This window comes from Magallana gigas, chromosome 6, assembly GCF_963853765.1.
Source record: "Magallana gigas chromosome 6, xbMagGiga1.1, whole genome shotgun sequence".
NCBI lineage: Eukaryota > Metazoa > Mollusca > Bivalvia > Ostreida > Ostreidae > Magallana > Magallana gigas.
This window is the reverse complement of record NC_088858.1, coordinates 8,981,563-9,000,148: the sequence shown is the minus strand read 5'-3', so window position 1 is coordinate 9,000,148 and position 18,586 is coordinate 8,981,563. Positions and strand designations below refer to the sequence as shown.

At 32.0% G+C, this 18,586-nt stretch overlaps 4 protein-coding genes across 8 annotated transcripts; 1 reads left to right on the top strand and 3 right to left on the bottom strand.

Annotated features, from left to right (window-relative positions):
- Window positions 1-157: 157 nt before the first annotated feature.
- On the bottom strand, window positions 158-2,606 carry LOC105334743 (calmodulin). The gene is made up of 5 exons (XM_066089215.1): window positions 2,329-2,606; window positions 1,616-1,646; window positions 1,014-1,157; window positions 562-804; window positions 158-451 (listed from the first exon to the last, which is right to left on the bottom strand). Exons 1-5 carry the CDS (start codon window positions 2,329-2,331, stop codon window positions 420-422), a joined length of 453 nt encoding a protein of 150 aa, XP_065945287.1. The 5' UTR covers window positions 2,332-2,606; the 3' UTR covers window positions 158-419.
- A 951-nt stretch (window positions 2,607-3,557) lies between these two features.
- On the bottom strand, window positions 3,558-6,211 carry LOC105334727 (fumarylacetoacetate hydrolase domain-containing protein 1). Its single transcript, XM_066089211.1, has 3 exons — window positions 5,432-6,211; window positions 5,075-5,171; window positions 3,558-4,252 (listed from the first exon to the last, which is right to left on the bottom strand). Exons 1-3 carry the CDS (start codon window positions 5,497-5,499, stop codon window positions 3,761-3,763), a joined length of 657 nt encoding a protein of 218 aa, XP_065945283.1. The 5' UTR covers window positions 5,500-6,211; the 3' UTR covers window positions 3,558-3,760.
- On the top strand, window positions 4,127-17,093 carry LOC105334729 (uncharacterized). 5 transcript variants are annotated; one of them, XM_066089209.1, is made up of 5 exons: window positions 4,127-4,258; window positions 15,105-15,168; window positions 15,370-15,525; window positions 15,859-16,101; window positions 16,670-17,093. In XM_066089209.1, exons 2-5 carry the CDS (start codon window positions 15,138-15,140, stop codon window positions 16,699-16,701), a joined length of 462 nt encoding a protein of 153 aa, XP_065945281.1. In that variant the 5' UTR covers window positions 4,127-4,258; window positions 15,105-15,137; the 3' UTR covers window positions 16,702-17,093. The 5 variants fall into 5 exon arrangements, with proteins under 5 accessions (XP_065945281.1, XP_011436585.1, XP_034326666.2 ...); XM_011438283.4 differs by lacking the exon at window positions 4,127-4,258 and adding an exon at window positions 11,135-11,189 and having other exon boundaries at window positions 16,670-17,092; XM_034470775.2 differs by lacking the exon at window positions 4,127-4,258 and adding an exon at window positions 14,248-14,551.
- On the bottom strand, window positions 10,214-13,483 carry LOC105334728 (calmodulin). The gene is made up of 5 exons (XM_011438279.4): window positions 13,251-13,483; window positions 12,687-12,717; window positions 12,417-12,560; window positions 11,858-12,100; window positions 10,214-10,410 (listed from the first exon to the last, which is right to left on the bottom strand). Exons 1-5 carry the CDS (start codon window positions 13,251-13,253, stop codon window positions 10,382-10,384), a joined length of 450 nt encoding a protein of 149 aa, XP_011436581.2. The 5' UTR covers window positions 13,254-13,483; the 3' UTR covers window positions 10,214-10,381.
- Window positions 17,094-18,586: the final 1,493 nt, after the last annotated feature.

Below are 18,586 nucleotides of genomic sequence, written 5' to 3'. Positions count from 1 at the left end.
AAAAAAGCAGCTGGGCGTTTTTGTGAAGCTATTATGGGTTTTTTTAAAAAAATAATATAAGATATAAAAGATCATCTGCACTTATATCTCAAATCTTTTCTATTCAGAGGGTATCATGCAATATGAAACGTTAGGAAAGTTAATCCCAAAACAGCAGTTATGTGTTTTTCATCAATTTTATTCCTGATTGACAACATATCTTAGGATAACGTAATTAGACAATAAGGCAATATCTAACATGACATCTATGTCAAAAATGAAAATCATACATAAAATAAAATGATACCGCAAGAAATACGATGATGTATATGAATGATTAAATACGTTTTGTTTTTCAAAATCCAAATTAGCTTTACATTATTGCATAAAGATAAAGAACAATGACAATGTAATAAACTGTTATCAGCTGCTAAATTCTGTCATCTCTTTGTCTTCATTAAAATTTTAAAATCTGAAAATACAAAAAAAAATAAGCAAATTAAACAATACAAATGGAAACAATGATTACAGAGGTGTACAAAAATCATTTTTGTAATGATAAACAGAAATCCCAAATCTTACCCTCAAAGCTTATCCTTCCGTCCCCATCACTGTCAGCCTCTCTCATCATTTCTTCGACTTCTTCATCGGAAAGCCTCTCTCCCATGTAGACCATGCCATGCTTTAGCTCTTTTGCAGTGATGAAACCGTTCCCGCTCCTGTCGAAAATCTTAAAGGCCTCTCTCATTTCTTCCTCTGTGTCAGTCTTATTCATTTCTTTGACAATCATTTCCAGAAATTCTTCGAAATCAATTACTCCATTTCCTAAAAATAATTGAATAGAAAACAGATGAGTGAAAGAATCCGTGTAAGATGGGCACATGGGTATAGTTCATATGACATTCAGCGAATGAATGCAGAATTTCTTGCATTTTCTAAATGACAATGAAACAGAATTCAATTTATTGTATAACAATATTCAGTCTATGTTAATGAATGACTCAATGCTGACTAGTGTCTTTGTTCGGCGTTACCGTCTAAATCCACCTCATCCACCATTGCCCTGAGTTCTGTGACGGAAGGATTCTGGCCCAAGGCCCTCATGACAGTTCCTAGTTCCTTTGCATTTATGCTACCGTCATTGTCTTTGTCAAAGAGACTGAAAGCCACTCGGAATTCTGATAATTTAATATACATTGACTGTCAAACACTTGCGAAATCAGTCGATACAATTAAAGGCTTACAAGCTTTACTGACAAAGATAGAGTTATTTCCCTGTCTTCAATGAATTTTGTTTCAAAGATTCTTAAACACGCTTTAAAAAAATTCATGAAAAGTTTTAATCTCTTTATTTTTTCTATTTCTTGTTTTTAAGATTAAGTTTTGCCTGCTAGTTATGCCGTTCTTAATGATCGTTTGACTTGCAAAGCTCATTAACAAAAAATAATCTACAAGAATAACAGTTTATACTAGTAGTTAATAAAATTATTGTAAAAACATATTTAACATGTCTTTTAACTGTGGTTAAAAGCTATGGAATTCTATTTCAATTTCATCAATTTAAATCTCCAAATATGATTATTTCATTAAAACTGTTCAAAATACATGTAGCAATACTGTTTATTTTGCTACTTACCCATAATCTGTTCTGGGGACAGTTTGCTAGCCTAGAATAATTGAAATGCAAATAAATGTTTACTACTGTGTAGAAACTATCCGAAAATTGAATGATTAATGACCTACATCTACTTATAACTAAAGAATCGCATTTTAATATTTTTGTAAAAAACAAAAACCAACCAATTAGTATATACATAAGATTTTTGTTCATATAGAATAGAATAAATAAGATAATACATGTATATACAACGTGTTTTATACATTGTCAAAAAGAGTATTTACCCACAGATTTGATTACTGAAGTTTATAATTTTAACGTCTGAATTGTAATTTTCAGAGTATTTAAACCACTTAAAAAAAAGAAGCTCTGTAAATAATGTAAAGCAAATTCTCTGGTAAGATCGAATTTCAAAGGTATAAATCTGTGTAATATATTTTGAGTGTTAATGACAAAGAACGTCAAGTTCGAAACAAATCACTAGAACTGATGATAAAATGGTGACCATCCAGCTTCCCGTAAATGAAAACGATGCTTTCCATGCATAACGATTTGTTACTTTTAAAAAATGCTCATCAATATCTAACACATCAGAACGTATGGTATTTAAGTTGTAGCGTGAAGCACAACATTGGGTTATTTATTAAAGAAGAAACATCATTCATTGAAATTAAAGCAGAACAAAACAGAAGTACTCTAAATTTGAGAAAACGGAAAAGAAAAACACTCACCATGTTGAAACGCGTCCCTTCAGATCAGAAACCTCGAGTCGTGTTGTGTACAAGATATGGATGCACACAGATTATATCTATCTAGATTAAGTACATTTATGCAGACACTTGTCCTGTTCTTAATAAGGTAATAACACTGTTCTTGAAATACATTTCGTATTATTGTTAAGGATCGCGTTTCTGTTCAAGTTCCCTTTAAACGTACAGGTGCTCCAATAGACTCCTCATCTGTTTATTGACGCATATAGACCTCCAATACCTTTCACTCTCCATTTACTAATTTCATCTCGCGGTTATTCAAGTAAGTCATCGATTTTCGCAAAGATTTCTCCGTAATGCACCGGTCATATTAGAAAGTGACAAAAGCAGACAAAACCTTGCAATATCCTGTGACACGAATGTCATCCCTAGTAGTCATTGAATGGAACAAAATGTATACAAAATAGGGAAATGTGAAGTGTTAACCTTGGTGAAAACGTCTAAACAAGCTGCCAAATCATTATTTTGAAGTACTTCACAAAGTTGAACTCTTTAAAGGATAAAAAAGAAAGAAATTTATAAGTAAGAGACAAATATACTCTTGCAAGTAAAAACAAATTCATGGTGAATCAAAGGAAATGAATAGGAAAACAACGTCAGTCAGGGTATTATTACTGGGTGTTTAATACAATCACGAACCTGACTAAGTTCCTCCTACGCCATGAGACGTAGAGGACCGGTTCTTATTCTTGGTATCCGTAATGGTACGCGGATGAGAGTCATTCTCAGAGTTTCTCAAATCAGCAGAAAATTACTTGATTATGATAGATAGCATGATGGATAAAAAGTATATGTGTCAAATAGGCGACAAATGTGCAATTTTAGATTTAAAAAAATGATATATTCAAAAATTTCATTCAGTAAACATGAACAAAAGCCCCAGGCGGATTCGAACTCATGACCTGAGGTTCACAAGCCTGATACTTTAACCACTGAGCTATTACGATATACATCTGAATCGATTGATACAAACAGTTTAACAAAACATTTAAATCGCCATCTTGTGACGTAGTGTATTAAAAAGTTTAAGTCTCGGTGTAGTGAAGTACCTTAAATGCCTTGCAAATATAACTACTAAGCCACCATCATTTAATAAATCTGTTCACCTTCAGTTCTTTGTATTTTAAAAAAATTCAATTTAATACTTTCAACGCAATTTTTGGTTTTACTTTTTATTGAAAAATCGATTTTAAAAACCAACAACTGTTTCACACCCAGTAAGTCAACAATTTCTTTATGACAATTTTTTTAAAATTGTATTGAAAAGTAACAATGTTCTTATTGCTTTCTATTAACTATGTCCATATCTACCCAAATTGATTTACGATATTTGTAAATCACAAGTACATGTATTTATTAATGATAAAATCGGTCATAAAGAAACAAAATGGCTCTAGTTAATTTCTACTACAGCAAATTTCATCGTTGCAATATCAGCCAGACCACATTCAATAGTCTGACCGGCATGTACAGGGCCGGATCCGGCCGGTGTTCCCGTCAAAATGACGTCACCCACTTCTAGTGTAAAGTACTTGCTGACGTAAGAGATTATTTCGGGAACAGAAAAAATCATATCCGAGGTACTGCAATTTTGCTTCGTAACTCCGTCAACTTTGAGCCACAGGCGTGTATCGCTATAATTTGATAGTTTTTCCTTGTCAATGAAGCCGCTTGCGGGACACGACGTGTCAAAGCCTTTACAGAGGAACCAAGGCCTCGATTTTTCTTTAGCTTCGATGTGGAAGTCTTTTGCCGTCATATCGAGTGCCAGCAAGAATCCGCCAATGTAATCTGAAGCATCAGATGGCGAGATGTTTGAACATCTTTTACTGATAACAACTCCGAGTTCCACTTCATGATATAACAATTTACACCCAAGAGGGATCTGCAAGTAAGTTTAACATTATTATGATAATGCCATATTGATTCAAAGACCTTCTAAACCTCAGTTCAATGATTACAAAGCCAATAACGAAAATGAGCATCGATATTGGTGCGAGAACTATATCGCATTTCGAATTGTTTTCCTTCATCTTATGTTTCAAAAGTTGTTTGAAGATGGTAAGATTTTATTTTATATCCAATAGAGCAGCTTTATCGACAATCTATGCAAACAATGAGACATCAGGCATGTGCACTGTTTAAACAGGGCTTCAATATGTTCAATTAATTTGCAGAGACTCCTATTACCAGTATTAGCGATAAAACTAACCAAAGAAACACGTGTATTGAAGGTAAGTCTTGATTTTTCACACCGAGGAAAGATTGACAATGCAAATGTATAGTTTACAATTTTCCCCATTTCCATGGATTCCTTCCATATAAATACATATATATACCGGGGAATGTTTATTCGAAGAAATAATATTTTGCTTATACTTATATATCTAAATTATCTAAAAGAGTTGCATTGCATCTATACATATTAAATAAGTAAATTGAGAGAGAGAGAGAGAGAGAGAGAGAGAGAGAGAGAGAGAGAGAGAGAGAGAGAGAGAGAGAGAGATTTATCCAATTTTTACCCTTAAGCTTTAACACCTATAATATAACGTACATGTAATTTAAATGTAACTGAACGATACACTGGGAACACGCTTTTGCAAATAGAGGTATACATTCACCAATATGTTAAAACCTCTTTTGTAATTTTAACTAAGTGAATAATATTAGCTACATTTTTTTTCTGATGCTGTTATGGAAAATGTACCTTTATATCTTGTCCCTCGGATATGTAAGCGGTAGTCGGTTTCATAAAGAGAATTGGTTTTTCCGGATTTTGTATTCCTTGCGCTGCTACCAGTCCTCTAAAATTTAGGGAATGTTTAGCTTGCTTTCAGTAACATGAATCTAAATCTACGTACATGTAAGTATGTTTTAATTATAACAAGTCAGTTAATCATTGTTTGTAAGACTCCTGTTATGCTACTGTGTCAATCAGATGTGATGAGGTAGTAATAACCTAATATTTGTAAATAAGTACTAGTGAATCAAATGTGCATTAAGGAATACATATGTGAGATAATAATCTTCATGTCTTTCTTTAGCATAACACGAGCGAACTTACTTGTAATTTCTGCACACAGCAATGATTTTCTTGCCATTTTCTTTGAAATTTCTGTAATTTTCAGACATATTCAATTCTGTTTAAGTGATTGTGATAAGATTTAGGCCAGCTTTATCAATTCAACAGACGGTCTCTATCAAAGATAAGGATCAAGGAATAGAACTTGTCTATTCCAAAGAAACGTAATAATTTGTAGACTTTCCTTTATAACTAAAATTACTTATAAACGTTACCTTATGTTAAGTCTTGTATTGAATAATATTGAATTTTGTAAGATAGCTTCAGAATTCTTTAAAACTGAAAAGGAGCATTTTTATGAACAAGATGTTCTTTTTTAAGGAATAAGGAGGATTATAACTTTGTCGTTCTGATCTATGACAAAATAATTGATTCTTAATCTGGCAATGATTTCTAAGTATACAGGGGTCATGCACTTAAAAAGTAAATTATGTTTCGTTAAGAAAACAAATTTTCCGGATGTCATGTCATTATTCTAATTCTAGTCCAAGGTAACTTTTGTCTATGACATAACGCAATTGTTAAATACCAAGCAAAGTGGGGTTTTGCAAACAGTTGAGTGAAAAGGATTTAAGACTTATCGGTAGATATTAATTAATTGTGATAACTGTATATATCCTTGTTAATCTATGTGGAAAATTAAAAACTCGGCGAAAGGAATAGCTGTACTTCCTTAAATCAACTAAGCCTTAGGTCTCTTTGAATGTGTGCTTTTGTATTCAGCGATCATAATTGGTGTTTACCGTAATTAAATAGATGTTTAATGTTTATATCAGCTAAATGCACTTTAATAATACATCTCCCGATCACATTCTTATGCAATCCAGAAAAAAGTATATACATGTAGATATAAAATATTAATGTTAAACGGTCGTTTAGTCTATTGAATTTGGTAGAATTTAAAGAGCATGCTCAGAAAGAGGAACAGAACAAGTCATTTTGAACCGGTGTTGTATAGCAGTTTTTCCCCCATAGTAGCTTCTCCCCCCCGGAAAACCTACTATATAGTAGCCTTTCCCCCTGAGGGGAAAAGATACTATATAGTAGCTTTTCCCCCATAGTAGGGTTTCTCCCTCACGTTTTTAGTTCAGATTTTATAAAAAATATTGATGGAAATCCAGTAAGGATTAAAATTAATGTTTCTACACTCCCAGGTTGCATACATGTACAACTTCATTCATCTATAAAGGCTAAGTTTCGTTTTGCCGATTTATTATTTTCATAGACTATGCTGAAAACTGAACATCTGTGTAATGGAATTACACATAAAACTTAATTTAGTTAATTAATTGGGAAAAAAATACTTGGTTTTACAAGTTATACACTTATATGCATAATTCTGTGTTCTGAAATTGTACTATGCGAGAATGTTTTAAGAATTTTTTGATAAATCTATCAGACTGGCTGTCTGTTTTTGAAAATTTCATCCAGGCTAAACCTCTGTTTTAAGAGATTTTGTTTCCAATGTTTCAGAGCCCGATTTTTAAAATCCTATTATAATGATTATAGTGCATATTCTTAAGGGTCCAATGTCTCATAAACTAGAGATGACCATATCACCATATTTTCTTAGTGGCAGTGGTTTACCACTTGTAGATGACTCTGAAAATTTCAGCCCTCAGGGTAGGGGCCATTGATGTTTCAGGGCCCGATGTTTAAAACCCCATTATAATGATTGAATAGTGTTCTATAAGTGGGGATCCGAATCTCATATTCTAGAGATAACCACTTAACCATATTTTCACAGTGATAGTGTTATAACACTAGTAGATGACACTGAAAATTTTAGCCCCCCTACAGGGTTGGGGCCTTTGTTGTTTTCGAGCCCGATGTTTGAAATCCAATTATAAAGAAAATGTATTTTTTAGGGCCCCATATCTCAAAAACTAAAGATGACCACATGAACATATTTTTACGGTCATTTAAAAGTAAAAACATCATTTAAAAATACACAATCGCTCATATATTTCCTTATCAAAATGATTGAAAATTACGATTCTGCTTTTCTTTTTTAAGAACTATATATAATATGATTTAAATTTGGCCCCCATAATTCGCAATTTTTTAAAGTGTTTCGGGTACAGTAAAATGTTATGTTATTTTTTAGAAGAGTTGATTTAAAATATATTTTTTACCTATTCATTTGATTTATTTGCACTCGCTTGCAGTATATATATGACGTCAGAAGTAACGCAATTACTACAATTCAATCAAAATTGGTCAAAAATTGACATTTTTCTTATCCGTTTACGAATGGGAAATATAGAGCGCATGCTTGAACAAAGATTTTTTTTTTGTTATTTATTAGTCTTGGCTATATATTGCTCTGATTAAAATATTTTGTTTGTTCAAGCATGCGCTCTATGTTTTCTAAAAGAAAAACTGCTTGAAAACAAGCTGTTTTATGCTAAAATTGCAAAAATGGCGGGAAAAGGTTGTCTTTACCATGTCATATTTCTTAAATGTGAGCACTTGAATCAAATTGAACATTATGTATAAACATCACATATATATCTGTACAAAGAGAAAAAAAGAATTGAAGTAAAACGACGATGCTCATTTTAGGGGGCCATCTAAGGCGCCCAGATCATATATAGTCCAAAGTTTACGAACAATTTTTTTAAAAAGGTACGCAGGTAAATTCATTATTCTTCAAAACATATAATCAATTCATAAGATGACTAATGATATAATAAATAACTAGATAAATAAATCAATAAACTTTTATTCATAAAAGGAGCAACCGAAAATCAAAAATAAATAACCAACCTAAGCGCATACATGTATACGACTTTTTTAACTTGTTAGTTGATTAGAAGACCATGCAAGCTTATGTTTAAAAAAAAGTAAGTCAGCTCATCACAATAGATGTGTTGGTTTTTTGGGGGGTTTGGGTTTTTTTTAATTACCCTTGTTTCATTGTTCGAAGAAATAATATGGTACACAAGTAAATCTTTATTGCAAAAATATGAAACAAATAGTAATATACGATTTTTAGGTAAGTGAATCGTATATCTTGATTTATATGGCATCGTTTTCAAAATTGTTTATTTATAAATCACGTTGCAAACTTAAAAGTGGAAAATTAGCAAATACTGAGTGTAAATATATACATAGGGTTAATTTAGGCTCCATTACACATATTCCAAAGTAACCAGCAAAGATACTGACATTGTTCTATAAACGATGATGACACATGAATTTTATGGAGGTGCATGCCTTGGTTCATATTTGGGGTTAAAAAACCATGAAATACTATTTTATTATATGTATTGATAAATGCCATAATTATCCTTTTTTATGAGAAATTAATATCATATCAATTATTGCAAATTATAATTATTGCCACGAATGGTCCACCATAAACATGGCCGGAATGTAAAACAAGGGGGAAAATCCACTATATAGTAGGTTTTCCGTGGGGGTAATCTGGCTATAAAAAGGGGGAAACCCCACTATATAGTCAGCTTTCCCTGGGGAAAAAACTGCTATATAGCCATTTTTCCGGGGGGAAGAACTGCTATATAGCCATTTTTCCGGGGGGAAAGATGGCTAGGGGGAAAAGGCACTATATAACACCGGATTTAAATTTTTTTAAAAATTTATCTAGAGGCATCATTTTTACAGTGTGTGCAATTGATTTATCTGAACAAATCAGTATAGAAAGAGAATTTTGACCTTGTTTCAATATTTGTCGTTTGTGCAGAAATCTTAGCTATCCTTAATGTAGAAACAAAACAAAATCTGGAATTTCCGTTGATGACAAGTCGCATAATATTCCACTGTGTTGATGACGCAAACATTTTGTTTAAAAATTTAGATTTTTTTTTTGAAATATTCTGGTTTAGAAATATGTTTAAACAGAAATTGTTTCCATTGGTCTAAACAACAAAACAAGTTTTCATCTCTGGAAACTAGACTGGGGTTTAATACCTTTTGCCATGCATGGAATGCGGTACTCTGTAGATAAAAAACATTTTTTCAGAATTAAAAAAGGTCAAACCCAATTTATTTCACTGTGGAATCGACTTATGCTAACGCTCATTGGTTAAGTTATTAAGTTGTGCCGTTTAAAACAAAACTTAATTATATTTTAATTACTTTCCACATCAGGTTGTAAAAATAATTTCAATGTATATATGTTTCATTTTGTACTGAAATCTAAATGGTCTCTGTAATAAAAAATATTTTGAGCGAAACTATTTTATTTCTAAGACTTATTCTTTTATGATTAGTGTTTGAATAATTATTATTTAAATCAGGAATAATTAAAATTAACCCCTTATATCCTCTACTTGTAATATGTGTATTTTTCTAATTAGTGGGTGTATGTACAAATGAATGCTGAAAGCAAGATTTATAAGAACCATTGTGTTGTGATGCATTTGTAAATTATCACTATATCTTCTGAAAAACAAGGCCTTTAGTATTTACTGAAAAAGTAACATTTCTAAACGATCCTTGCAACGTATCATGTCAGAATTAAAGCATTGTTGTTGAACGACAGCTACATCATGTACATGGTTGCAACTACTATTGTAGTTTCATCAATATTCGTTGAATACTAATTTTCGTGGATTTCGTTGTTAAGTTTATCCATGAAAATAAATGTTCATTGAAGTGCAATTTCTACTAACAGTTTGTATTGTTAGGATCATTAGTCATGAATTTAAGGATTCTTGAAACTTTGTTTTTCACTTTAACCACGAAAATTGAAACCCTTGAATATTAATGAAACGACAGTAGTATGAAACACGATTCACACTGGAAGATTGTACGTTTTATTTTTCCTTGGTCGCACAGAGCACAGCAAACTAAGCCTTTGACACTTAAGACATAACATATAATTCCCTAAATGACCCTCTCCTAGTTAATGTAAACGTCCTCCTTGTTTATTCAGTCCTTACATCTCGTTGTCCATCCAGTACATACTCAGCTGTGTGCCATCAGGTTTATAAATTCTGTAACAAGATTTTACATAATTTTAATAATGTTTATTCAGTATTATTATTGTGTAGTATTTGAATCTCATACGTTAAATTTATGTTGATTTAGCTATTGTATACATAAAATGTATTCTTTTTTTTTTTTCCGAACGATTATTAACGTCTTCGTCGTATATATGTGTGTCTGTTCTGCATCTTTATTGTTATTTTCTTAGATTTCTCTTGTATAAAAAAAGATACGATAGAAATGCCTGTAACTTTATTGACAAGGTAATGAGATTGATAAGTATAACAACTATGTGAATAAAATGTAATTTTTACTTGCATATCCAAAAAATACAGAGTTGTAAAGTTTTCTATTTCTACGGGGAGGACTCTGCTTTTTATGAATGATAGTTTTTGCCTTTATGATGAAAATACTGGTTTAATCACTAAATTGCTAAATATTAAGTACTCAATACCACAAAACCAATGTTATTGTAATCATTAATGAACCTTTTATTCAAAATACACAGTGGGAAACAAAAAAAATACGAACAAATGTTTACTTAATATTCAATTAAAACCTGTGATCGATTGAGTCTTAATGTCTAAAAGTCGACAACCTATATGATTTTAATTGGAAAGGTTTAATATCGGGAGTGCGGTCGATTTTTTCTTTTTTTGTCCTGTGTACTCTTTATGGATGCAAAACAAACAGTTTTTGGAAGGGCGGTTTCATTGAACGTAATTAATAACAGTGCTTTTAAACGAATTGACAAGTGGGAAACAATTTAGTTCCATAATACATCAAGGTAAGAATTACGGTTTCATAAGCAAAAATTTTACAGATAATCGTATTAAAACGCAACTTCTTATAGATAATCTTATTTCATAATAATTATTAAAGTTTGTAAAAGCAAATGTCTATAATTCACTGCAATAGACTAATTATTCTGTAGATAACAAAACTATCATAATCATTGCACGGATGGACTACGTACATAATCTATTTATATGGTGTGCAAAATACCAACACATCTTTCTTGTCTTCGTTCGAATCAATTATATTCGGCATTTTGTGATTCATAATCTTATTAAATTGATACAATAACAGGCATATCTGTGGGATCAATAGTGATCAGCCTACAACTGAGCTTGTTAATAACGAAAATAATGAAAGTTGCTCTTTTCGAACTGATTGGCGTTTTATGTTGGATTTTTCCGATTACTTGTTTCGAAACATGCAAAGAGCGATATGAGTTTGTTCAGTAGAAGTAACAATTTAGAATTGATTTACATCAACTGAGTATATCCTGCAAATGTATTCTTTGATTGTCATTGAAAGTGTACGTTTACTCAAGCCTCCTTTACCTTAAAGATATTTTTTTCATCATGCAGTCGTCCAATTTTCATTTATATTTTTAAAATTGTGTTTGTTTTTAGCTAATGACTCTGTTAATACTAGAAGCTTCAACCATACCTTCATAATATATGTGTCCGCCAGGGGCATTTTCCGCTGAATTTATGATCTCGTCTACTTCCTCGCTGCTCAGTTTTTCACCTACTTGTTGTAAGACTTGTCTGAGATCTGAACAAGACACAATGCCTTTCTTCTCTCGATCATACACTAGAAAGGCTTCCATTAGTTCCTTAACTGTCTCTAGCGTCTTTGCGTGTCTAGACATCAACATTTGAAAAGTTTCGTAGTACACAATTCCTTCTCCTGCAATCAGTATCACAAATATCTTAATCAAAATAAAGAGTACATTGAGAGCTCATATCTCCATTTGACATACCGGTATGCCGTATACAGTTCTGCATTAAAAGTAAATTCAGATTGTTTTAGGCACCGTTATGGCCAGAAAAAAAATCTGATATTTTCCCCCATACAAAACTGTATTTGACATATCTTGTATTCAAAATAATGCCTCTTAATTTTATTAGTTGAGTTGTTTAACTATTCAATGAGTCTTCTTTTGATTTTATACATATTCTCATAATACATGCACACTTTTCACGAAGAAAAATATCACACATACCATCGGAGTCAACCTCATTTATCATGTCTGCAAGTTCAGCTTCTGTTGGGGCGTAGCCCATAGATCTCATTATGGGACCCAGTTCCCGGGTCAAAATGAATCCCTCACCATCTCTGTCGAACATGGCGAAGGCATCTTTAAACACTACAAGATTCGCGTATACCAATTCAAGAGACTTCAAAATTGAATTACATTTTCAAGTGGTTATAAATGTGTTCAAGTATGAGATATTACATGTACTCCATGTTGATTGTATTTTAAATGACTTACTTGCAACAGTTTCTGGTTTGACTCCTTCAACCTGGAAAATATAATCAAACAGACATTTTTAGTATATTTGTTTTGGAAAAATCAACCAATTTTTAATAAATGAAATTTTCTTTAATTTTCACCTTTACTTTTTTCCTTGGTTAAAGATAAATCAAATGAAGAATTGATATGTTGACTTCCTTTTATCATGTACCTCATTATTGGTTATCTCAAGATCAGTAAAAATAAATGTACATGTAATTCTAGCAACGATGAAAAAACAGAAAAGCGTGGACAACATCGACTGAGGTCAGATCGAGTTTGCCTCATTTGGTAATAAAACTAACGGGATAAAAATAACATCCACTGTATCTTTTAAATCTCATTTTGAGACAACTGCAGCGGCACGGAATCTTTTTCATGCAAATTCTTAGAAAAAGGTAAACACATCAGATGAACACGAATCAACGATTAACGATTTGAAGCACATACTTTTCTTTACGTTCAACCTTTCTGATTCTTTCCCCCATTAAACTATTTATTACATGTAAATCATTTTTAAAGCAGATTTAAAGTAGAACTTACCATATTTACTCGCAAACTGAATCAAAAGCTTCGGAATGGACACTCCATTTCAAAATGTCTGCAAAGGTCAGTCCGTGGTTTAATTTTTTTCCTTGGTATTTGTTTAAAGCATTTGGTCTGTTATCTTTAGGAAGAAAATCAACAATGAAGCAATCAAGCATTCAGAGAGCTAGCATGAGTCGCTACACCGGAGTTTTAAATCTTTTGTTTTATGACAAAGCAATCAGACATTTATTATTTACACACAAGCAAGGTAGAATACCAAAATCAAACATTTCTCATACACAGTCTGAACTGGCAACTTTCTGTTATAAGTGATCTGTTTTTGCTTTGCACGAAAGAACATTTTAGTAGAAATTTAAATCTCTTCAAAGACATATTCTAAATATCTTCAGCAGAAAAGTATTAGATTTCTATACACCTTATTTTTTATCACGTGTAATAAAAAGAGCGAAACCATTTTCCCTATGACCTTGCAAAATAGATTGGTTACTTGTCCTCTCGTGACATTATTGTGTATTTGATATGATGTTGCAATTCTAATGCGGTAATTTAATGATATCACTACCAGTTTAGGCTTTCTGATTGAGGTTAAACTTGCTAACAAGTTAACAACTACAGATTTTTTTCAGAGTCTAGCTTTTTATTGCGTACTAGTATTTCTTTCCATGAGTAGTGTGTAGTTTTGCATGTCGGACGATGGCAGTCTGAAAACAATCTTTAATTCAATGACAACAGATAAAAAATTTTACAAATGAGTGGCATGATCCACACTTGTAAGTTTAAAAATGTATACACTGGTTTTTATTATTTAGTTAACTGTAGAGGTTGACGGACTTCTCGAATGCCCAGTGCATTTCGCTCTGCGTCGTTGAAAAGATTCATCGCATAAAGGTTACAGATTTGTAAAATCGTATTCCGTTTCTTGTCCTTGGTTGAGCTAAAGAATAATAACATTTATGCAATTGTCACGGTTTTATTCTTCCAGGGATAATTCTTAACGTTTAGGAAAACACAGCAATCCAATATCGTCCAATGCCCCAGGGTGCCAGAAGTTTTAGAATCGATAACTGATACATTATGCATATTCATGGGTATTGAAACCACGATCCTTGTTTCAAACTATGCATGTCAAAAGTATGTTTTATTGTTTCCGTGGAAGCAACATGCGAATATTGTTTAACGTTTTTTTTTTAGCTGAATTGCCAAGAAGAAACGTAGATTTATTGAACAAAATCGGATTCAAAGGCAGAGTCCGACCTGAAAAATATTCATCCGCAACGAAATGGTTTTGTTTAAAAGTTGAGTTGCTGGAGATGAGTCGATGATTAATTCATGGTCTTTGTTCTCTTGAGTATTAGATACCTTTGTCAGCCTGCATTTTAAGTTTCTAAATCGCTTTTTGTGACGAGAATGAATTTAAGGGCTATTGATTGGTTTTCAGCGTGACCGGTGATGGGTAGTATAAATTCCCGGAAAGGGATATATGTATATACATTTGTTAAGTTTTTAATCTAAAAAAGAACAGATTTTATGGAATAACTTGAAAATGGTTGGTATTTTTTAATGGTGATCCCGATTGTATTTTAGTTGTCTAAACAGCATAAAGTATGCAGTGTTTGTATGGTATATGAATTACAACTTAACGTTACTATTAAAGATAAGTTCTAACCAAACGCTATGATGAGGATGATGATGATGATGATGATGAACAGATTTTTTTCAGCACATACTGCATTGCATATTTGATAATTAACCTGAAATAGCCGTGAACTTTTAGAGCTAACTTTTTTTTATATTTTACCAATGGGCTCCAATGATTCGTTTCTTTATTTTTGTTTCTTATAATTTCAGGCCTCCAATAAGTACGTTCGCTATAAGAAAGTGATGCAGTCTCTCTGTCCTTCTGAAGTCGACAGTAAGTATTGTACCCCTCTTTATCATATCATAACTATCATGCTGTACCACTTTGTTACCCCTCCCCTCCCTTTCCTTTTCGAAAGGAGAGAAACAGACCGTATGATTAAGTTTTCGAAAGAGTTTTATAAAAGACAATGTATTGCTAGCATTGCCAAGAAAAGTAATAATCATTTGAGATTCGATATTTATTTATTTTCAGTGTATAGAGATGCGTTTAATTTTTTTGACAAATCTAAGAAAGGATATTTAGTGGCGGACGACTTTGAGCGGGCACTGACCACGATAAATTCCATCACCGAGACCCCAACCTCCAGAGAGGACGCGGAGAGTCTGGTCAGAGAGTACGATGTGAACGGTAAGTCAAACTGGTCAACGCAAAAACCCACACTTGTATAATCGAGATAAAGACATTGTAAAGACTAAATTATAATTATTTGTATCTTAAGAGACTTAACTTCATTTCGAAAATACTAGATGTTTTCCTTATGTGCTTAACAATGGCCCTATTGTGTTTAATTCTTTATTTCAAAGAAGTATCGCATAGGAAATTATAAAGTTTTCGATAGCTAATGATTTTTTCTTAATTGTTTTGGTTTTAATTACCTTTCTATCAAATCTTCTTTGTTTGAAAAGGCTTGTGTATCATTGTTGTAAAATACCGTTTGAGGAAATATTTACGTTATTACAGGTGATGGTAAAATAACGTTTGAGGAATTAGTCGTTTCCATTGTAAAACGGAAGGAAACGAAGGACAAAGACTCAGAACTTCAAAAACTATTTCAAAATTTTGATAGTGATGGCGATGGTGCTTTGAATAAAGGGGAACTAATTGCATTGTTAGGTTCGATACAGGAGAAGGTATCGGCAACAGACATTGATGAGATTTTAGCTGATTTTGATGAAAATGAAACGGGGTTGATGCAATACAACGGTAAGAAATTTTCGCGTTTACAAAATACATTTACAATCTTATAAGTAAGAAATACCCATATAACCACATTTATTAAATAAAATTTATTTTCAAATTTTCAGTCAAGAATCTATAAAATTTAGAAAAAAAGTACATATGTATTTCTATTCTATTGATCAAAGTACGATAACTGAAGATCACAGTTTGATAGGTTTATTGACAACGTGTACTATGTATGATATCAATACCTGATTATATACCATTTTCCCGCCAGTTAATGGAACCATCCACTGTGTCGTCTGTCACTTTAAAACGTAAAATCAATGGCTTCTTTTATGTGGTATATGTGAAAATATCTGAACTGGTCGTTTAAATATTTATATACTAAAAATTCCATTAAACAAGAGAATATTAGCGAACACAGTAAGAGGTGTATAGATATTTTTATTGATTAGATACGACTTTTAAAAATCTGATCTGAAACGCAAATATTCCTTCAAAATGTTACTGTATATTTTACCACGAACCCTATGTTTTATTATGTTAATAATTTAGTGAAATAATTCTCAGGTTTTTTTTTACTTTATAGATTTTGTGAAGATTATGAAGCAACTTGTTTGAAGAAGGCAATGTAGATGATTTCGATGTAGTTGGATAAAATATTTGCTCTGTACATTTTTTAAAAGAAAAAAATTATGTTTATGTTTTGCATAATTTGTTTAAAAAAGAAACAACGAATTGTTATTAAAATACACTATGTGTAATGTTCGATTACTATTTCTTTTATGTTTTCCAAGAGTATATATTTGTTTTAATTAACCTTGTAGAGGCATACAGGGTACGCACTGTATATGTAGGAACAAGAAATTTGTTTCAGTTATGATGGCATTTCCTTGATATGATTTGTATAACATGTATGTTTTGGCTATCTTATTGTAATTAATGTACTTTTGAGAGAAGAAAAAATCTTTATACATTGTAAATCATGTTAACAGTAAACATGTGCAATAGGAAAAGGTTATATTATATATATATATGTGTATTGAGAAGAAAGGGAACATTAAAATCCTTATATTTACATCTACCAAGTAATATTTCCTGTATTTCTTACGGAAACTTATAGTTAAAATTCATAGCTCTATAGAAGCAGCAAGACTGAAATCTACACGCCCCGTTTATCGATTGGTCGAAATCTACAGCGGCTGAAACTGACAAGAAATTGACAGGACTGAAATTGACACACCCTATTTATCGATTGGTCGAAGCCAACAGCGACCTAAAAAAATCACAGACTGAACGAAATGATCATGATGATGTAAGACTCAAAGTCTCACAGGTGACGATTTGGTTATTTCTTTTAGCTAACCTACTTATGTACATTAACAGTAGTTTAGTTAATTTTACTAATTTTTCCTAATCAATTTATTAATTAGTGAAAAGAAAAATGTTAATATAAATGATAAAATGCTTTCTTTGATGATTTAGGTGGGTTATGAAGGTAACGATCATTGCAGAAAAAAAATTACATAAGTTAGCGGGTTATGTATTTTTTCTGCAATGTCGCTACCTTCATATCCCGAATGAATCCCAAAAGAAAGCATTTTATTGTTTAAGTAACAATATGTTGGTTTCGAAATTGATATAGTCTTCTGTGTAATTACATGCGATCGATGCTACATGTAGATCCATGATACAACTATTCTGTCGTTTCGAGTCGATTTAATAAATGATATTTAGTTTTGACCAAAGTAATTTTTCATGCTTATATTTCAACTTTTGGATCCGGGATCCTGTTGAAACTTATCATTTAATTAAAATAACAAGATTTTTATCTGTGCGTCAATGTGTCATTTTAGTTGGGAAGGTAAATTTTTGTTCAGTGACCAATTTTTCGCACGACAATCCTCAACCAGCAACCGCAAATACTAGTAGCCATAATCACCGAGATTTCTCAATATAGATGAAAAGAAATTGATTTGCATTTCTTTTTCAGCTGGATTCGAAGATTCAATATTACTAGAGATTGGAAGGGTACAGCGTGTTTATTTCGCAAGAACTATAAAACGTGAAACCAAACAGAAAACTTTACATCCTCACTTGCTCTGAGTACATGCATTACTACTCAAAGGAGTATAAAAGGTAAATTGAAATTGATGAACCGGATGCTAGACCAGAATATGCTATCGATTAAACAAGCCCATGGCCCACATCGCTCACATAAGCAACGATGTTAAAATTTGACCAAAGTAGCGGATAACAATAAAAGAATACTATACATAATTAATAATACATTTTTTAATCGAACTTCTTCATTCTTACAAATAAGTATCACGTATATATACAATGAAATTCGATGCATGAATTTGGACCCCATGATGTAAGTTCCCTTTCTTATTCTTATCATAGAGTCTGGAAATGAAGCTCGATTGTAATAAAAAGTTCAAATGTACATTACAATTGTTAGCTGCAGGTTTGTAGCTCCCGGTCTGAAAAAAAAATTCGGATG

What these genes read in the sequence shown, in the direction of transcription:
- LOC105334743 (XM_066089215.1), bottom strand. An exon ending in GGATGAGGTGGATTTAGACG is followed by an intron (nt 805 to 1,013) that starts GTAACGCCGAAC and finishes AATTATTTTTAG; the next exon opens with GAAATGGAGTAATTGATTTC. An exon ending in CGGAAGGATAAGCTTTGAGG is followed by an intron (nt 452 to 561) that starts GTAAGATTTGGG and finishes TTGTATTTTCAG; the next exon opens with ATTTTAAAATTTTAATGAAG.
- LOC105334727 (XM_066089211.1), bottom strand. Translation starts at nt 5,499, where the DNA reads ATGTCTGAAAATTACAGAAATTTCAAAGAAAATGGCAAGAAAATCATT. An exon ending in GCTGTGTGCAGAAATTACAA is followed by an intron (nt 5,172 to 5,431) that starts GTAAGTTCGCTC and finishes CCTAAATTTTAG; the next exon opens with AGGACTGGTAGCAGCGCAAG. An exon ending in CCGAGGGACAAGATATAAAG is followed by an intron (nt 4,253 to 5,074) that starts GTACATTTTCCA and finishes ACTTACTTGCAG; the next exon opens with ATCCCTCTTGGGTGTAAATT.
- LOC105334728 (XM_011438279.4), bottom strand. An exon ending in CAAACCAGAAACTGTTGCAA is followed by an intron (nt 12,561 to 12,686) that starts GTAAGTCATTTA and finishes CGAATCTTGTAG; the next exon opens with TGTTTAAAGATGCCTTCGCC. An exon ending in AAATGAGGTTGACTCCGATG is followed by an intron (nt 12,101 to 12,416) that starts GTATGTGTGATA and finishes TACTGATTGCAG; the next exon opens with GAGAAGGAATTGTGTACTAC.
- LOC105334729 (XM_034470775.2), top strand. Translation starts at nt 14,375, where the DNA reads ATGCATGTCAAAAGTATGTTTTATTGTTTCCGTGGAAGCAACATGCGA. An exon ending in CTGTCCTTCTGAAGTCGACA is followed by an intron (nt 15,169 to 15,369) that starts GTAAGTATTGTA and finishes ATTTATTTTCAG; the next exon opens with TGTATAGAGATGCGTTTAAT. An exon ending in CAGAGAGTACGATGTGAACG is followed by an intron (nt 15,526 to 15,858) that starts GTAAGTCAAACT and finishes ACGTTATTACAG; the next exon opens with GTGATGGTAAAATAACGTTT.